Genomic DNA, 21,404 nt, shown 5'->3' with positions numbered 1-21,404 from the left:
GTAAAATCTGTCACAGCACCAAATTTGGGTGTAAATGTGTGCTTTTTCTAAAAAAAAAAAGGCTTTCAAAGTAGGTTTTTGAAATATTTGAGGTTTTGATAAACAAGCTGAATGGAAAACGATGATGTTGTCATTCATAAAATGTTCTAAATACAATTTGCGTTTTTCTATAGCCTCTGTCGGTAAATGAAACGATGCAGCGTTTTTTGCAAAACAGATCTTTGGATGGAAATGTAGCTGATGTTTGTTTTTTTGTTTGTTAAACTGTGTATTGTAAGTTTAACCGATCAGTTTTACGCACAATTCTGTGTTTTTTTTAAAAGTTATTTGTGAATCGAGTTTTTTTTTGTTTAGCCCTGTTTAACCATGTGACATTATTGATTCACCAGGATATTTTTCAGATGTTGCAAGATGCATTGCAGTGGTAATGTCTAGCAATATAATCACAGTGCTGGGATTTCATCTGAGTCATGCAGCCCTAGTGTCCCACATTTGTCCTGTTTCTACTCACTTTTTCGGTCCTGTCTGCAGGTCTATGGTGATAAAGATGCAGATGGGTTTTACCGGGGCGAGTCAGGTGGTCGTCATGGTTACGTGCCCTGTAACATGGTGTCTGAAATCCAGGTAGATGATGAGGAGACCAAGGAGCAGCTGCTGCAGCAGGGTTTTCTCTCCACTGATGCATCCATGGAGAAGATAGGTGCGTTTCACTGTCCATCATTCTACAAGTCGCACCCCCATACTGCAACAACCAATCAGAATATGCTCCCTTGTCTTTTTTTTCCTTTAAAGCTGAAGAATGAGTGGATGATCTTTGCGTGACAGTCAGTGAGACTGCAACTCAGCAGATTTGTTGCTTCATTTTATCAGAAAGTAGATCATTCAGTAGATCAACTGACAAAATCTAGACCTCTGCTGAATCAACAGCTGTTCTGGGTTACATAACTCTCAGCAGCAGTGGGGTTTTTTTGGTCTTCTGCTCCTAAAAATGACTAATGAGGATTATAAACTTCATATAGCAGAACATGCTTCTAAAATTATATCTTCTTAGCGCATGTTCCTCCCCGTCTATTAGAGCTGCAGATTTTTATGTACCACTACTAAAACCCCCAGTTTGATCCCAAAAGGTCAATCCTTAGATTATGTTTTAAAGTATTTCTTTACATTTTAAATGGACTTTTAGGCTTTTTAAAAGTTACTTAAACATTGGTTGCATGCAGCTGTTCATTGAATGATGTTATCAGCTCATACTTAAAGGGGCACTCTGGCCAAAATGAAACATTTAACCTTCACTACATCTGTTGTAGACATGCTTATTTGCATCCTACAGTGCTATTGTAGTCTCTAGGGTGAGACTGAGAGGTTTAAGATGAGGAAAACCCCCTTCTGATGATGTATCTTGAAGGTGGGAGGAACCTATTTACCTCTATATCAGTGGCTGCACTAGCGATCATTATTTTTATTTATTTTTTTATTACCGTGAGAGGGTTCTTGGTTGCCTGACGTGTTTGCGTAATGCATGCTGGGTACTGTAGTGAGAGAACATTGCTGAATAAAAAAAGATACAGAAGTGTGAATTGTGTCAGACTGATGAGGATGAGGGATGCATTGCAGCCTTACAGCATTTTACATAACATGATGAATATACATTAGATAGGGTCGCACTACTACAGGTTTGATACCACTTCTAAAACACAAACCCCACTCGATACGGGGTATACAGCAAACAATAGAAACGAAAAGGAGGGTTCTCACTAGTGCACCAATACCGTCTGTAGCCATAGTTTTTGAAATGCCGAAAAAATGTACAAACGACACTGCAAACATGCAAATGTAACGCAAGGAAATTTTTTTTTTTTATACAGCACATTTCATACACAAGGAAATTCAGTGTGCTTTGCATACATAAAAGCAAAAGGAACATCAAAAGGAAAAATAATGATAAAGTACTTGTTTGGAGAACATGGAAAACATAAAAATAAAGTCCTAAAAAGATACGCAGCTTAAAGAAATAAAACAGAAAGTGTTATTATATTAGCGTACAAAAGGCAAAGTGTAGTAAGAATAATAACAGAATTCATTGACCATTCTGTGTTGTTGAGGGCGGTGAATTTTGTGGCACATACTGCATAATTTTAGTACGTTTATTTTGCCAGTGTAATGGTGGAGGTATGATAGCACTGTCTGAGGGAGGGAAAAACTCTGAGAACTTGGCTTGTAGTTCTGGGCAGCTTCTGCTTTTATCTATGAGGCTTGACCCCCTTTTTTAACTGTGGTAGAGCTGACGTAGGTCTGAGGAACAGGAAGGTGATTACGTGATGATGGGGATTGCGAAAACGTAACAGGAAATGGAAGATAGACATGGGAATTTGTAGGGTGTTAGATTGGAAAGAGGAAGGGTTTCAGGCAAGGTCTTCCCCCCCAAATTTCACTTATTCCGGAACTCCATTTTATATAAATTGCTTTTATTTATTGACTGTTTTTTTCCAGTTTTCCGTTACGGTTTTCCAGCCCAGCATGTTCTTAGTTTCAGTATCAGTTTCAGCTAATTTTCATTTCGGTGCGTCACTAATATCACATGCTACTATTAGGCCAGAATGCCCCTTTAGGCTTTGTAGCACTTTTGTATGACACTGAGACGACTCAGACAGCCAGACATCCAGGGAAGAGCCCTCTGAAAAAGAATGGAAGAAGACTTGTAATAGTGATTCCAATTTCTTTTGTTCCCAAAATTAGCATTTAGAAACTGATTCCATTTGGGGGGCCCATCCCCCTGAAGTGTGGCTGTTTGATTCGAGGCCTCCGTATGTGCTGTATGTTGGTTTGTTGTTTATTTCAGAGACATTCATAATCCCATTTGTGCTTTTGCTAAGCTTTTTTCATTCGCAGTGGCCCAATGTTACACAATACTTTACAAAGAGGTGCCAAAAATAACGCTTCAGTGTTTTTGATGATGTTGTCATTGATGTTGCTGTGTTTTTTCATCACGCAAGCGTTTCAGCTGTGACTTGGAAAGAGCGCCTCACTAAAGCCACAGCGCTGATCTCAGAGCAAGCTGAATGCTCTCAGACAGTGATGGTTAAACCCTTTCCTTCTCACTGTAGCCTGCCTTGCTGACTCTGCTGTTGATGGAGTTTCTATTGTAGGGTTTCTTTTTTCGTTAACATCATCAATCTGTTGTTGTTGTTGTTGTTGTTTTTTTTTTCCCCTGCTTTTCTTTGGGCACCTCATCCATTTGCTGCCCGCTTGTTGTCTGGTTTGCTTTCAATCCGCGTTCTCCTGTGTTGACCTCCATCAAGGCACGCGCTCACTCGCTCAGCTTCCGCACCGTCCGGCCCCGCCGCCCAAACCTAGACGCTCCAAGAAAGGTGTGTCTCCACGTCTCCTCACAGTCTTCTCCTACATCTGTCACGTCATCTCACCTGCCTTTGTCCTTCTCGTGCCATGTCAGAGTGATGATCAGTTACTCTGCAGTTACTCTTGAATTGAAAGTCTGACCACAGGGGATTCATGTGACAGTACAGCTGGAAAAAGCCTGAATGTTAATGACTTAAACAATGTAGTTCATAAACATATTAATTTATGTATCAATAATAAGACCATAAGCTGTAATCACATTAAACATATCAGGAGCATAACTTATACATGTACTCTATTGGGGCTGTCCCCAACTGAGCACTTATTTAGACAACCAAAAGGACCTGATTTCGGCTAATTTTTCCAATGTTTTTGTTTCATATTGCATCTACTTTGCTTTTCAGTACCCAGTGCAAATCTGTTATAGGAAATGTAATAGGAAAATGCTTAAACGTTTATGGAAACACTTCCATTTTTTTCTGAAATGTAGTTTTAACTATATTTCACTTGTGAAAATAAGCAAATTAGAAAATAAGTAAGTAAATAAATTTGCTCTGTCAAATCAGAATCATGATTCATCACATTATTTGCTTAATTAATTTACCCCAAAAGTGATTGTTCCGTTTAAAAAGCAGTGCGTTTTATTATTGTTATAGCTATATTTAACTTATAAAAATTTTCCTCAGGTGAACGCAGAGTGAACATTTCCACTTTTCATCACTGACGTCCAGTGAGAGCAACAGTGGCTGCATGTTCCAACCAATGAGTCTATATCATCATATATATCATATATACAGTCAGTGCTTCTAACTCTTCTGCTTTTTCTTGCTCTTGTTTTTACAGATTGTGGATTCTTGTTACAGTGGAGGCTCTTGAGAGTCTCATGTGAGCACTGTCCAGCATAGTCTGCAGAAGGTGCTGAAGGTATGCTTTAAAAAAAAAACACTTGAAGGCTACAATTGCGGCCTCGATCATAGCAACATAGCACTCTAGTTTAAATATAGCTTTTAAATAGTTTTTAAAGCGATACCTTCAGTAGACTATGCTGGACAGTGCTCACAGAAGACCCTCGAGAGCCTCCACTGTAACAAGAATCCACAAGCTGTACAAGCAGTTGAGTTTCAGCCTGCACTACTACAGATGCTTTGAAGGGTCAAACTAAAAATGCATTAACATTGTTACAAAAAATTTATTGCATTATTAGTAAATTAGCTTTGAAGGCTCATAAATACAGTCAGCGGACTGCCAGAATCTTAGCTGACCAAGAAAGACTGAGCGGACAGCCCTGTACTGTGTGTCGGAGAGTTTAGTTCCACCCATAATCCAACACACCTGATCCAGGTGCACCTGAATATTAGAGCCAGGTGTGTTGAATCTGAGCTCTACAGGGTGGTACATCTCCAATACTAGAACTGGGCACCCTTGATTTAAGTAAACATCAACTTTGCAATCAATTATAATGCCTAAACTTGATTAGTAAGCATTAATGCATTTCACTGCAATAGCGTGACCTATCCCAGAATCCCCTCTGGTCTAATCTAGGTCATCCTGCTATTCAAATGTTGTGTGTGTGACTGACGGTATGTGTATGTCTGTGTGTGTTTGTGTGTTTGAGTGTGTGTTTTCTAGATGCATTAGTGCCCATTTTAACCATATGTTGGAGTTTGAGGTGATTTGTCTGTTTACCCTGTGAATCTTAACCCCCTCCTCCTTTGAGTCGACACCATGGAGGAACCAGACACTCTCACCCTAACTCTCCATTTCTCCCTCTCTAACAGTGGAGACAGCAGGAGTCTTTGAGGATCAGTCCATCATTGATTCCTGCAGCCAAGGTTTGCACCCACCTCTTCCCAGCTGTGCATCTGTCTTCAGTAGGGCCTGACCGATATATCAAATAGGCGATCAAATTGGTATTTAACACTGTCAGCTATTTAAGACTTTGAGTTTCAGCTGTTTGTTTGAGTTGAACAATTGAGGTATTTGGCTTTTGACAGTAAAAAAGCTGACAGTAATATCAGTCAGTAAAGCACAGTTTAGGGTTTTATTTTAATTACATGTTTAAATATCAAATTATGTTAGCACTAGCATTAATCTATTACCTGAAGCCTTGTTTTTGGCTCCAACAGTGGAATTCCACTTTTAAAAAAATACCTGCTCAAATGAAAAATATGTAAACAAAGACACTTAGAGTGGCTTGATGTGAAATGCTCCATTTAGAATTGTTCACAGCGGTGGTGGTGGGAACCAGACAGCTGAAGAGTTTTAATACTTTTAAAAACCTACCATTATATGAAATGGTTGCGAATACATTGCCTGAGGCCTGAGACTTAGTGTTGCAGTAGTTTTTTTTTTTTCCCCCAAGCTTTTCCTAATTTAGACGTATCCAATTACCCCCACCAGTTAGGACTCCCCCAGTCACACAATACCACCAGCGCTAGGAGAGCAAAAGCTAGCACAGGCTTCCTCCGAGTCAAGTGAAGCGAGCCACTGCATCTTGTTAAACTGCCGCTAATGTTACGTCGTTGGACAGCTGAAAGTGCCAACCGCCAGTTCTGTTACATCAGCTAACAGAATCCTGCGCTGGCTGGCATCACGCTGGGGGATGGGGGGGAGACTGAGGGGGGCATACTGCCTACCCAGAGAGAGCCAGTTATGCTCTCTTTGACTCCCTCCCAGCCACGGATGGCTGTAGCATCACCAGGGATCGAACTTGTGATAGGAAGTGATGTTGACGCTTAGACAGTTGCGCCACTCGGGAGCCACGTTTTGCAATAGTTTTGAGACACAATTTTGGCCTAAAACGTATTTTTAAAATTGGTGGAGAGATATAAGGCAAAGCAGTACCCAGAGCATAATTATACCCAAATATAATTTCACTGGATTTACCACGATTTTACTATCATCAACATTACAAATAAAAACTCAGAAGACATGTGTAGATTGACTGCTTGTTTTGGGTAGTAAATAAAATGGCTATATTTGCATTATAAGCATCACAACCCCTGGTTCCTATCACTACCACTGTAAAGAAATCAAAATGACTAAGGTTCTCTACAATGAACTATTTCACAATAAACCACTCTGAATGACTTTGTTTACATCTCAATGTTTGAATTGCACTGAAATTTTGAAAAATGGGTGGAATTCGATATCTGTTATTTGGTATTGATAACTGTAACAAAGTGTTCATATTGGTCGGGCCCTGGCCTACAGTTACCATTCCTCACTTCAGAGCATGAAAGAGCAGCCAAGGAGCTTCATCTAAAGTGCTTGTGGAGCAGATTGACTGCATGACCTGTGTGTGCATGCCTAATCTACAAGCATATGTCCAAAGTTAATGTGTTTCCTGAGGCTGATATTGCTAACCTAAGAACTGCATGGTGCTCAGATGAGTATCAGGTGCTGCCATGATAACCTTCTCAATTTACTCACCTTCCAGTCATCTCTGTTCTAACTGCTCATGTTTTTTTCATTTTATTTGTTTGTTGATACATTAATTTATTCATTAATTTAAAGGTTCTTTTTAACTTTTTAACTTGCATGTTATTTTATTACGTTCTGGAGATTGCATGTGATTTTTGCTATGTTTCTTTTTTCTGTGTTGTAATTACGACTGAACAACGGAAATTTTGCCATCATACCCTGTGCTGTATGTGTCAGATTGTTTTTTTATCCTGTAGGTTGACCGCTTGCTGTCTGGAACTGTTCATAATGTCTGGTCACGCTAATAGTATGAGTGACGAAAGGCAGAAACATATCCACTGTGTCCATACAAACCTGATTACATTGCTATTTGTTTGATTAACAGATAACACTAGACACTCTGCTGTTGCCATGGGAAACCCTGGACCACGCAGGATGGTGGCCATCTTTGATTATGACCCAAGAGAAAGCTCCCCCAATGCTGACATTGAGGTGACCTTACACCATATTCAGACACATATACAGTAAAAATCAAAGACCACCCTTCATTTATTTAATTTCCACTCAGGCCATTAAGTACAAGTTATGAATTTTACAGAAGGTATTTCTGATGAGATTAGATGTAAGATAACCCACTTTCATAAGGAAGGTAATGTCCAAGGAAAATAAACAGAAGTTGACAAAACTGGAGTACAAGAAATGATTAAAAGATGGAGAGAAAATGGGACTCCTGACAGCTCGTGCAAGACCTGTTGGACCACCCAAACTGTCCCTATCAGATAAACAGTACTTTCGTCTTTGAAACAGAGGAGAAAATCAGTCTCCACTCTTTAGATGGGAAAAATTCCATAGGTGTTTCTGTCCATCCTTCCACTGTGAGAAGACAACTCGGTGCTATGGGTCTGAAATTATGTGTAGCTGCCAAGAAAGAAACCCTTATTTAGGAAAGGAAATAGAAAGAAAGAAGAAAATTTGCAGGTAAAACAAAAGAAGCTGCTGGTGTTCTCAAAACAATGGACAAAACAATGGTCCAGACCTCAACATCACTGAATGTGTTTGGGATTACTTGGATTGTAAGAAGCAGAAAATACAACCAACATCTAAGACTGAACTTTGGAAGTGTGGAAAAATATCCCTGCAGGTTTCTTTGAAAAACTGAAAGTGAGTCTCCTGAAAAGAATGAAAAAGCTTTTTGATAGGACATTATATAAATGACTGAAAGTCTCTTACTTCTGCACAGTACTGCATATAGGCTATATATATATCTATGAGACACTGGGACGGCAAATGCAGATTCAGCTGGATGTGTGGAGCCACATAATCATACTGATGTTCTCTCTGTCACCCCCTACAGGCTGAGCTGACCTTCAGTGCTGGGGACATAATCTATGTATTTGGAGATATGGATGATGATGGCTTCTTTTACGTGAGTAATCAGGTGTAGACTGGTTTTGTCCCTTATCTTTCCTTACTGAAGCCTTCAAACTGCCAACTCTCAGCCACACTATGTGTCCAAAAGTATCCAGACACCTTGTCTTAGTGAATTCAGCTGCTTTAAGGTGCACTAGTTCCTGACAGAGGTGTTCAACTGGGCACACATAGCCTGTATGATCTCCATAGTAATGAATTGCTAATAGAATAGGATACTCTAGAGCAGCCATTTGTGAATGTAAAGTCACCATGTCCTGTGCCAAGCATCAGCTAGAGGGGTATAAATCTCCCCCCACCAATGATTTTATTTAACAATTCCCATACAATACTACACTAAATCCAGTTAAACAGGATTAATTAGGCTCTCTTTTTTAATCAAACAAGTGGTTTTAAGTACTGACAATGTCCACAATATGCTTAGAAAAGCATATTGCAACATATTACATTACATTGATTGGTCATTTATGATAATAACGATTAATATTGTCATATTGCCCTAGTTATGCATTTAAAACAGTTATACCATTACATACTACTAATACTTTTTCTTAGTATACTGAACACAGCATTGGTTACCACAGCTGTTTGTTTCACTGTTGTGATGATACACGTTACCTTTTATGAAACTGAATCACAAGCATCAGTTACAAAAAATGTTAGCACAGTTTGTGAAATGCTAATACAGACATAAAGCAATAATTATTAAATTCTATTTGACCTATTTAAAATATACAAAAAAATGATGAACTGTGATTTTTTATTGTGCGTAAATATACACTGCAAATTTAATGTCTGTGATCCAAAAAAAATGTTGGGACAGGAGCATTTTTACCATTTGTTACATCACCTTTCATTTCAATAATACTCAAGGGGAACACTAACACTTAGGAGACGTAAGCAATGATGTAATACACATATTGAGTGCTGTTAAAATATGTTGTGTAAACCAAGCTAAACACTTTATTTATTTGTAAAAAATAGACAAAATCCCTTGACTAGTAGGTTGCCATTGTGCAGAGCTTGGTTGTTCTGTCTCTTGTCCACTGAGAAACGAACAGTGAGCTACGTATCTAAATGAACTCAAATACATCATTCAGCCATTGCAGCTTTAGCTACAGCGTGACTTTACCACAGGAAGAGAACAGTTTTTAATTGTCTTATTTTCAGTAGGACTGAGACTAGAGCAACCGCATGACATCATCACAGTCCAACAATGGCAGTAATGGTCCCTGTTAATAATCGTCTGGAGACTGAAGACATCAGTTGATTTAGTTTTGAAAGTATTTTTTTGCCATTCTTCCATTATGCAAGTCCTCAACTGTGCTTCATAATGCACCACACGTTTTCAGTGGGAAACGGGTCCGGACTGCAGGCAAGCCTGTCTAGCACCCCCACTCTGATTACGCAGCCGTGCCATTGTAACATATACAGAATAATGCTAGTACATGATCATACATTGACAGAGCCTGGCTTTTGAACTTTACACTCGCAACAATTTGGATATTCGTTTTCTTCTTTGGTCCAATTTCAGAATAAGCGAATATTTCCAAAAATCTGTAATTTGAAGTTTTCTGTAATTGTTTTCATACTTTTCCAATTTTTTTGGCAATGAAGCTTGTACAGTATGATATACCAGAGTAACATATGACAACCTGTAAACAAAGAAATGCATGATGGCGTATGTTGTTTTTGACCGCCTTAGGGAGATTTGAATGGGCAGAAAGGCCTGGTGCCCTCCAACTTCCTCCAGGCTTTTCCAGAGACAGCGGAGGAGGCAACAGTGGCTGAACCCCCTGTGGCCAAAAGCCGGAGAGACTCTCAGGTAGGTGTATGTCGGTGTATCACCGGAGTTTTTAGTAAGCAGCACATCTGAATGTGTGATTTTATGTGTGGCTTCATAAAACTGTTTATAACCACACAACAATGGAAGCGTATTATAAACATTAACTAAATGGCACACATAGCATGCCTGTCTCCAATTCACACCTTCTAAGACTTCTACACTGTTCTTCAGATCTCCTTTGTTCTGCATGTCCTTGTTTGTTTTGCATGGCTTATTTCTTTACGTTTGTGTGCGTTTGTTCCTGCATGGTGGGATGCAGAGGCACAGGAGAGGGGTGCACTTTAAACAGTAAGAGTAAGTGTTCTGCTGATGATCCCTCTATATTGCTTTGTCCCCCACACAGAAAGCTTGAACCTGTCCCAGACCCCTCAGTTCCTAGCAGAGGACCCTCTTTAACATGCTCCCTTTCTCCTTGACTTGGTGTGGTTTGAAGGAAGACATTAGATCCACCTCCATGTATATATTACTATCCATATTGTGTTTGAGGTGTTTACCAGAACATTCTTAAGCACCATTTGACCTGTAATAACTGCTTCCCTGCTTCACTTCCCTCACATTTAAAGCAATACATGAGTGAAAAATCCCCTCACAGCAAATGTAGTCAATCTACCACCACGTGTTTGGTGTCTGAAGTTTGCTTGCTTCTTTAATTTGGCCAACAAGTAATGGAAAATAGTAACCCAACTATTAGCCTATGCTATCTACATGCCTAAATCATCCCATGCTTGCCTTAAATCACACAATTTCTGCACGATTCACTTATTTAGATGTAAGCGAAGTTGTTCAGAGTGGTTTGATGTGAAATGGTTCATTGTAGAGAAACCCACAGGCTCAGATTTCTTTCCAGTGGTGGTGATAGGAACCAGGAATCAGTGTCTCAGTGTCTGCAAATGCAAATATACATATATTTTTTTTGTACCATTTAAAATGACAAGTAAACCTGCACATTATCTATTTTTTTCACTTTTGTAGTTTTTTTAACTATTTTTTAAAACTTTCTTTACCTCTCCATCAGTATATTTTGGAAGTATGTTTAAGGCCAAAATCTTATCTCAAAACAATCACAGAACATGTAAGGCATCAGACAGCATATTCATAACTATTTCATGTAATAACTTTCTGTAAGACATCGATTTCATTTCCAAAAACTGGTGGAATTCCCCTTTAAAGGGGGAATTCCACAGATTTTTCAAAATTTCTGCATTATCAGATCTGTAAGATGTAAACAAAGTCTTTCAGAGTGGTTTGACGTGAAATGCTCCATTCTAGAGGAACTGCATGAGTCAGAATTGTTCACAGTGGTGGTTATAGGAACCAGACATCCATAGAGTTTAAAAAGCTCCCTCACAAAAAGTTATTACATGAAGTGGTTATGAAAACACTGCCTGATGTCTGATATATTGATTTATTATAGTTTCTTGAGAAGGATTTGACCTAAAATGTGTTTTTAGAATCTATTTGGAGTGGGGAGGTACATGTAAAGTCTTGTAAGGCAAAGAAAGTTTTCCTAAAAGAAACTTATTTATTCTAAACATATATTTGCATGTAAAAACTCAGGAGACACATATAGGTTCACTGGTGGTTTTGGTGTATTTGTTTTGTACACATTATGACCTCTGGTTTCTATCACCACCACTGTAAAGAAATCTGAGGCGCTAAGTTTCTCGACAATGAATCACTTCACGTCAAACCACTTTGAATGACTTTGTTTACATTTCAACGACTGAATTACGCAGAGATTTAGAAAAATCGGTTGAATTCCCCTCATCAAGTAGTTTTCAAGTGGTTTCTGATACTGTATGACTTACTATTGTCTACAAAAACAATAAAAGTACAGATCAAATTCAGACTTCAAAATGACTGCTGTTGTGTTTTTAGCTATGCGACATACTTTTGTTTTTATAGATAACAGCCTTGGCTGATTGACTACATTTTGCATAAGTTGGGGTAAATGTTTTGTTTGTTTTTTCTTTCTATGGTGAGTCTCTCTACATTTTCTCTACTGTAGTGACGTATGTGCTTGTCTCTCTATTCTAAAGGTGAGCCACGCTGCCGTTTTAGAGCAGACAGATGCTGTAATATCCGTTCCCCCAGAAGAGAGTCCAGCAGCCCTGTCGGAACCAATCCAGCACCCTGACCAGCACCAAGACACAAACTCCGACCCCTCCCCAGTCTTAGCCCCCCCAGCCCCCCCTTTACAGCCTATGGAAAACTCCTCTCTCACCGAGACCTCCCTACCAGAGAAGAAGAAAAAAGGCTTCTTCTCCAAAGGCAAGAAGCTGTTCAAGAAGTTGGGCTCCAGTAAGAAGGAATAAATGTGAAAGACTGTTATCTTGAATAATTTGCTAATTGCACTTTTTCATGTCGATGCTGGTTTGTCTGTATGTTGTTTCGATGGTTCGTGTGGGTGATTGGAGGGGGTAGAGGCACATTGTCCTACTGTGGGGGGAGATGTCACTCTCCTCGACTGATGATTTTTTTTATTTTTTTTATTTGATTGATTTTGTCTCTGCTTGCCACTTTACTTTCCTTCAAAAGCATGTAAGACTTTTGAGACCAAATGGCTAAAGAAATGCTTCATCCACAAATCAAACAAACACAGTTTTCCTCTTACCCCAAGTGTAGTTATTAACCAAGACATTTTAGGTGTCTAAATTTGGCTTTTTTAGTTTAGCGCCAGAGCTGCAAGACAGAGCTAATGTAGCTAACAAGCACTAGAAGTCATTAGTCACCCAAATCTTTTCTGTAAACACATCCCTGAAACTTGTCTTAACCAGCTCAAACTGCATCATCTTCATTACGCATCGTCACACAGACTTGTGGATGTGGTTTAGGACACAGTATGACTTGCTTTGAACCATAAATGAACAAAACCAGTTAACCGAACACTGTAGGCAGCCATTTTAGACAACAGCTGTTGCTACCATAAACAGCTGTTACTATTTATAAACATATATTTGAAAATTTAAGATCAACAGTCTTTTGTAAATAGAAACAACAGAGCAAACTCCATAGTCCATGTGGGTACACACAAAGGGGAGGCGGGTTTCAGCGCAGCACCCCTGTTGTCTAAAATGGCTGACTACAGCATGCAGCTGCACACTGAAGTTTTGTCATACTGTCCTAAACTACATTTAGTCTGTGAAAACTTAATGAGGGCCTGGATGTGAAGGGTTGCACAGGGTTGAGAGAGGTGTTGGAGATGTATTTATGGAAAAGATTTGGGTGACTATTGAATTGTAGTGTTTATCAGCGTTAGGCCTTTAGCTCCTGTTTTAAAACAAAGAAGCAAAATTCGTAGACATGTCTCAGCTGATCGACTGCGTCTAGGTTGAGTGGAAAACTGTGTAAATTAGATTTTTCAGCACACCATTCCTTTGAAATGCATTGAAAGAAAACTGTTGTTTTGAGAATTTGAGCAGGAGTCAGGCACAATAATAAGACTCCTGTCGTTAGTGTTCTATTCAGTTGAGTTGAATCATGGTCAGTTTAGTTCTCTTAAGGTGGAAGTGGTTTTTCTGAGCTTTCGGCCAACACGTCCCTCTCTCAACAATAAAATGAAAGGGGTACTCCAGCTTTTTTCAGCCGAATCTCTTTCTGCTGCATTTGTAGCATTCAGACAATAACATCCCTGTGCTTAAGAGGAAGACCAGTATATTTAGAACTTGAAGCCAGAGGGCAGGTGCTGAAGCAGCTACTCAGTGGCCTGTATTACAGTAATACAGAGGCAGCAGGTTGAAAGGTTAAAGGAATAAGTTTAAATCCTACTGTATGTGAAGACTATATGTGGGTTAGGGATAAAAACATTTAACCAATTAAACGTTAACCGACCAATGAACAGTTGTTTGACAAATGCTGTTAGTTTAACGTGTTAATTTGACTCATTTCCAATAAACAAGCGTGCCTGTCTGAATGGGGACATTTCTGAAGTGCTTGACAGCACAGTAAGCGGTTATTTCCACTAGATGGGCCTACTAAAGAATGCAGCATGCACTTAGCAATAGTGGTATTCAAGCCCACCATTCGAGAGGGTGATAGGGCAACTACAATGATGTGCCACATCGAAAACAGACATCCACAAGCTACAAGACTGACAACTACTTTATCCATGTTTTCCAAGAGAAAGTGGGTGTGCAGAATGATAGAGAAGGACATGGTGGACGCAGACAGTTTCCCAAAGACACAGAAGTACATTGAGCCTAAGCAAGCCCCCCCTCATGGCATTTAAGTTCATTTTAACTTGGGCTAGTTATGAGAATATAGAATTTGTGGAAACACTTTACTGTAGATCATGTTCATAAGGCTACATGACACCTACATAAGCCTGTCATGACAGTTGATTTAAACCTACATGAACTTTTTAAAAAACTGTCAAGTTGATCTAGAACCTACATTAGGTGAGGTTCTTTTTTTGACACTGGTTTGTGCCATGATTCTTTTTTTTTTCTTTTTTTTTGGTGAAATGACACAGCACATTTTACCAAGACTTTGTAGCTTAGTGTATTTCACTATTTCACAGTGACATAATGCTGATGATGACACAGCTTAACTCTTATGAAATGGTGAAAAGGCACTCACCAGAGAAAACGCTCTCTTGTTCTAGCAGCCTGGCTTGGCAAGCCGTGTCATATTATTAGCATAATGTGACTGTGACATACATTGAGCTGCAATGTCTGTCATTTCACCTCTGAGTGTCATAACACAACCTAATGTCAGAAAAACATCGCCAGACACACCTGACATAGATGCTACTTTTACTTGTAATTAAAACTGGCAGATGCAACCTTTATGACAAACGATGCCTATTGGAATGAGTATTTATAAAGGTTTTTAAAACAGATAGCTACAGTTCTAAAAACTGATTGGCTGAGCCGTGTTTAAATATGTCATAAAATACTCGATATATGCACACCTGTGACCGCCTCCCAACAATTCAGTTCTTTGTTCCTGCACCAGATCATGAAAAATCCTTGTGCTTTATGACTGTTGACTGTATTGCTGCTTGCATGGATGAGTGTATAGTTGAAGTAAGAACACGGTTTTGCTTAAACTGAGGGGCTGAGGACGTATTGTCTTAACTTGAACTAAACAGCTCCACCAGGCTTTAAATTAAAGTACTTATGTTCTTCAAATTTGTGAGGTTTAGTCAGAGCTGTCAAACCTAGGCTAAATAGCGTGCTTCTCACTTCTACACCCAAATAGTGCACTGTTTGTGCAGCAAGTATGTGGCTGAATCAGAGATGACTTTTTGTTATCACAGGCAACAGGGATTTTGCTTCAACTGGCTCAAGACTAATCACCTGATAATTACCTGTGATAAAATCACCGTAATGCATGGCCTCCTGTGGCTTATGGCTTTATTGTGTAGGCCTGTGTTAGTTGTTGTGAAGCTGTGTAGGTGTCATGTAGCCTTGTGAACACTGCCGTACAGTACATTATCAAACTAGCCCCTCGTTATATATTCAAGTCACTTTATCAGCTTTTAGCTTTTGTTCATATAAACATGAACATATTATAGTTAAAACTAACCTGCATTCTTATGTAGAGTATATTTAAAAGGCCCATGTAGTGGAATTGAAGTTTCCCTTGCTTTTTTGAAATAGAAGACTTTTGAAACGTACCATTCCATACAGACCACATGTAGGAAGTAAGCTGCAAAAACAACCTGTTTTCAATACGGTGTTATTGGGATGTCACGAAAACAGACACATTTACATGCAAGAAGTTCTAAAGAGTGTTTCATCACAGGGTGGCCAATCAGAGCAGAGCTAATTTACATTGTTTTATGTCCTAAAGGCATGCTAACAGCCTGTTTTATTTGAAGTGTTGGAAAAGGAATGGAAAAAATTAATTTTGGCATGTAAAGCCACACAGGCATCATAAGTAGACCTCAAAGTAAAGTGTACAACACAAGAAAAATGTAGGATCTGGGCCCTGTAACACAATTTGGGCTGTTTACTTGATATACACGCTGATGCCTGACCTGATCTGCGCCCCCCACAGTTCATACAAGGAGCACTTTTTGATATCTCGGTATGTTTCAGTATTTTACAATGGCTTCAAAGGTGGCTTCCTTGATTTTAGGCTTGCCGGTTAACACTTAATCTTCGACTAACGGCCCTCATTTATTAGTCAAAAGAAATTGCCAAAGTTTGCATCCCTAATTTGGGTTTATGTAACTCCATTCCATCCCGGCTTGTCAACAGTATCTCAACACGTTCGAAAAGCATCCGTAAGTCGGACAGTAGTTAGAATCTGTGTTCTGAGGTAAGATGTTTTTCAGTGTATGTAAAGGATGAGCTTTAGAGCAGGTTCCCTCTGAAGGCCGTCTGTTTGGAGCAGTGTTTTGGCTGCCTTTGCCTTTCTCAGTCACTCAGACGGAACTCCAGTAACACGTGTGTAGCTGAACTGAAAGAAACATGTTAGGTTCAACTCTGTGTGGTACAGAGGGAGGGTTCCATTTTTCAGCATGTGCAAAGTTATTGTCCTCCATTTTTGGAGCGTTGCATCTGTACCACAGACGGGTAAAAAAACCACTCTCACACTCATGTTCTCACAGTCTGATATGCAGTACTTTTTTTGTTTGTTTGTTTGTACAGTTGCTTTTGGTGACTGACCACATCAGATGCATATGGTCTGTTTTTGTTTTGTGTACATATGGTCTCTAGGTGTCCTTATAGGGGCCATGAAATCATTTCTCAGGTTTAACTGCTGCACTGTAAAAAGGTTTCATGTGTTAAAGGGGGATTCCAATGCAAAATGTCTGCATAGTTAAATTAGAAGTAAATTAGAAGATGTAAACGGTTATTCAGAGTTCAGAGCTGTTCACAGTGGTGGTGATAGGAACCAGACGGCTGAATCGTTGAATGGCCCTAAAACAGTGGTCACCAACCCTGCTCCTGGACCTTACTCCAGACTTTAGGTCCAATATGCATCCAACATGTTGCCTCCCTTTCCTTAACACTCATACATCTGCCAGTCAGGGGCTACTGAAGAAGTTTATTGGCTGGAGCAAGTGTGGCAGTAGACTTCCATGAGTGGGGTTACTGACCACTGTGATGTAAAAGCTACCTCACTGAAACCCTGAGACATTGTTTTATAATAGTTGTGAGAGATGATGTGGCCTACAATGGGGTTTTCAATCTGTTCATGCTGGAGAGGCGCATGCAGGGTGATGTGAGGCAAAAAAGTGGTTTTTTTTAGATTTACACCTATTTTACCATCATCAACATTACATAAAAACACTTCTGGAAAGCAAATTAAACTCATATTTGTTGTTGAAGGCTTTGCAGTCCCTGGTTCCTTTCATCACCATTCTAAAGAACTCTGAGCTGGTACGTTTTCTAGAATGAATCAGTTCACGTCAGAATCCCCCTTTCACGTAAAGGTGAGTAACTTAGCTGCCTTAAAAATGAGATTTCACTGAACTTCAGATAAGCTAACACATTCATATTGTTCTGTTAACTGTAAGAAGTTCAGTGAATTCAAGTCAGCCAAGTTACTAACTGTTAGTTCAAACAGCAACAGTTTTACAGTGTAGCTGATCAGCTTCATGTGTTTAAAAGCAGTCTAGTTTCACACTCTTTGCCAAACCCTTAGGTGCTCTGCAAGCTGACCACTCAGAGACCAGTAGTCGAACACCAGCCAATTGGGGGCGGAGTCAAAGCAGGTGCGACTCCATTTCATTCAATCACTTGGGTCCCCTCCAAACACCGGACGTTGTTTCAATGACTGTATTAACATGTATCTTTTAATGACAGCAGCCTTGATGAATTTAAACTGAAGGCACTACATTGTACAGTCAACCTCTCTCTCTCTCTCTCTCTTACTCTGTAGCCTGTATGTAACTCGCTCTGATTTTTTAGGCTAGCGATGCTCCCCAAGCTGCACTATATACTCTGAAAGCCTGCTGTTAACCCTGCTACTGAAAACTGCTAAGGAACGCACAGGCCCGGTCACTGTGCTGTATGCTAGCTTCTGAAACGGACTCTGCTAGTAGGAGTACGTTAGGCCACAGTAACTAATTAGCCTTACAAGACCTCGTCTAGTCTTACTTCAATGTTTACTTACGCTGTACTTCTATTGACTGCATGCATGACGGTGTTACACCTGTATTCGGCCTTATTTATGAATCTATTTATGTATTTATAGTACTTTGCTGTTCTTTTTGCTTTTACAACGTATTTGTAGTTTTTTTTTTTGGGCTTACTGGACACAGCAAAGGCCGAGTTTGAAGTATGCTGAAAGTGGGTGTGTGTATAATGTACAGAGCTGGGGTCAGTGATTTTGACGTATGATATTTTCATACAGCGAGAGAGGCTTTATTCTTGTGGTCCATGCTAACTTCTGTTAAGCATCCCGTGGAGAACTGAAGCGTTTTTTTGTAAATCTGAGGGGTTTTGTAACCACTTTTTTGAAACTCGTCTGTAAATATGTGTTTTTTTTTTTGTGAACATTTTTCAAATATTTCATTTCTTTTTTCTTTTTTTTTGGCATGTTGAAGCAATGTTTTTGATCAATGACTAGTAACGTCACTATTGCTCATTAAGGGGCCATTGTCATTTGCTATGGACCTTTTTACAGAAATAAAATATATTTTCACATAAAATCTCACTACTGTTTGGTGATTTAGCTCATTGAGCTCTTAAGCTCATTTGTCCAAATCCTTCAAAACCCATATAGTGCAAACACTGTGTAAGGATACAAGTAAAATTCAACAGACACAACACTTTAGATCCTTTTTAGTTTTTTTTTTTATTTTCATTCATGAAATGGAGTGAACATTACACACAATGACACTCCTGAAGTGTTTAGCAGTATAAACAACAATCAAGAAGCAAAGTTAGCAGTTTTTCAGCCTCTTGGCTTTGTTTCGTGTGCAGGCAGCTCATGTGGGCTCATATTAACACAGTGAGCTGTGCACAGCCTTATGAAACAAAGCCAGTTCCTCTTTTCTCTTTCCTCATGTCCTCCATGTTGGGTCGCTTTCTTGCTTTGAGAGTTCCCAGTAGCCAACAGTACACTCATCCATAAAGTAGGAAACACTACACTGTGGCGAGGGGTTTAGTAGTGCTTTCTACTTTATGGATGACTGCACTGTACTTCCAACGTGCCGTCTCCAGGTCCCCGGTTTGCTGCTTCAAAGACACACCTGTAGAGTTAGTGGTTAAGACCCCCCCTCCCCCTCTCTCTCTCTCTCACACACACACACACATACACACAAAACACTCTTCCGCCCCCATTTCTGCACAGTTTACAGCTGCCCATGTCAACCACACCCAAACGCTTCATGCAGTTAAAACTGTTACTCTCGTCATTGTCACTGCTGAGTGAACACTTCATGAACAATGTCAGAGGTTTTAAACAGGGCTGTCCGCTGTTTCACTACCGCATCAACTGGATTGGACAGTTTTTCAAACTTCCGTTTAGGACAATAGCAAGTCAGTCTAAACAAAGTGCGGCAAAAAAAATTCCTCACAACAATCTTCGTCAAAAGAAAGTACACTTGAGCATGTTGACGTCATATTATATGAAAAATGCTGAAGCCAAAACCAAACACAAACTTCATTCTTCTAAAAATACATTTGTTTCAGTTGTAGCGGTTCTCTTTTTGGTCCTCGAGGACCCCCCAAGGCGGTCCATATTTTTTGCTCTGTCCCTTTGTTTTCGAAGTTAGTACCAAACGAAAATGTGGACCATCTGGGGGTCCCTGAGGACCACTTTGAGAACCACTGTTCTAATATAAGTACTTCTTCCTTTAACGCCATACCATGTTCGCTTGGCAGCCATCTTGATTGGCATGAGTAAGCTGTTTCTGCCAACTCGGTACAAGTTTATATATATATATATATATATATAAAATATAATATATAAATAATAAATATATATATATATATATATATATATACATACACGTATATTTTTATACATGTAAATTATTTATTTATTCTACAGGTTACTTTTAAATAAGTATAGATGCACACTGACTTCAGAAAAAAAAAATTGTGCCATAGATTTAGCGCTTTGCATTGCGAGTTGAACAGGAAGTGGCTAGCGTTTTATGTTAAATAAACTTGTCAGAAATACGGTTTAGTGAGCACAAATGAACACATTTCCTTACATAAGAAAAAAAATAATTTTTAAAGAACAGATTTTTGTACGAGCGTAAAAAAACAATAACTTTTTTTAACTTATACATAAAGTAATAAAACGTTGCAAACAAAATCGCATTTAAAGTCAATAAGTGAATAATTAAAACGTTAAATTGAACAATATTTGCATACTAAAGCACATTTAAAATGCACATATTTGCATAAAGTTAGCCACATTTTCAATAAATAACGTTAACTTAAACCTTTTAGCCTTTTTAATTTTCCCGGTCGGTTAAGTCCATACCGCTTAAAGTTAAAGCGAATTTTCCCTTTTTTGAGATGTTCCCGTCCGGTGGTCTTACCAGAGTCTTCAGTGTCTTCTTGCTCTTCAGCCAAAGTAGAAATGGACCTGGGAGAGGAGAAACGCTCCTTTTTAACCCTCTTTCGACCACGTGGTGTAAACCACACAGGAAGAGGTTTAACAGTCGGGCCTGGCTTCTTTTTGCATTCGTTCTTTCACTTTTTCTCGTCTTGGCTTATGCAGATGGCAACATTCATGCATATTTAGGCTCACAAAGGTCTAAAGCGGTGCATGATTCTTTGTGCCAAAGGGGTTATGAGTATGGGCGAAGTTCAGAATTACGAGAAATTTTGGGCGCATTTTATCTAATTCACTTCTTAAGTAACGTTCTAGAGCTTTCTTGTCAGTTGCTCAAGAACCCACCTGCAAAAAAGCATTCATTTTTCATTTTTCACTTTTCACTTTGGGTTTAAGGTTAAGTGAAGCTTATGGTACATTTTGCGCCCTCTGTATGAACTGCGGCTCGTCCTTTTACTTCTATATAATTAAAAAACTCACTCACTCAGAATTCATTAAACATGTTTATCAATTCAAAATGTGAAATTTTGCCCAGATTTAAGTGCAGAAGTTGTAGCAGTTGTAGCCAAACAGATGTTTTTTTATTGCATGTAGTGTACAATAGTGTTTTTTAATTAATTTATTTATTTATTTATTTATTCATTTATTTTGAATTGAATTTGAATAATCTGGCCATTTCTCAGCGCCCAGTCAGCGTCTATCTTCATCTGCTTGTTCTCTGTTCTCTTTAGATGCTGTTTCACTTTGCTCGGCCATTGCTTAACGCTTGCAACACTTGAGGAAATGTTGAAGTGAGCCTCTGAAATGGTCATCACTGGGAAGTGATAAGTCAGCCAGTGGAGATTGCATGTGTGTGTGGGAATCTGAACAGTGCAAGCCA

The 21,404-nt window shown here is 39.2% G+C and overlaps 1 protein-coding gene across 1 annotated transcript in view; it reads left to right on the top strand.

The window, feature by feature from the left end:
- Positions 1-18,662, top strand: part of LOC118814759 (peripheral-type benzodiazepine receptor-associated protein 1) — a 172,954-nt gene extending 154,292 nt beyond the window's left edge. Inside the window, exons 28-34 of the mRNA XM_036580515.1 lie at positions 532-700; positions 3,300-3,368; positions 5,136-5,189; positions 7,166-7,272; positions 8,135-8,206; positions 9,914-10,033; positions 12,094-18,662. Of these exons, the coding sequence (XP_036436408.1) occupies positions 532-700; positions 3,300-3,368; positions 5,136-5,189; positions 7,166-7,272; positions 8,135-8,206; positions 9,914-10,033; positions 12,094-12,369 (867 nt within the window). The 3' untranslated portion in view covers positions 12,370-18,662. The remainder of the gene's footprint in view (positions 1-531; positions 701-3,299; positions 3,369-5,135; positions 5,190-7,165; positions 7,273-8,134; positions 8,207-9,913; positions 10,034-12,093) is intronic.
- The last annotated feature ends 2,742 nt before the right edge of the window (positions 18,663-21,404 follow it).

This window comes from Colossoma macropomum, unplaced genomic scaffold, assembly GCF_904425465.1.
Source record: "Colossoma macropomum unplaced genomic scaffold, Colossoma_macropomum, whole genome shotgun sequence".
In the NCBI taxonomy this organism is placed as follows: domain Eukaryota; kingdom Metazoa; phylum Chordata; class Actinopteri; order Characiformes; family Serrasalmidae; genus Colossoma; species Colossoma macropomum.
This window is presented reverse-complemented; position numbering and strand designations above follow the sequence as displayed.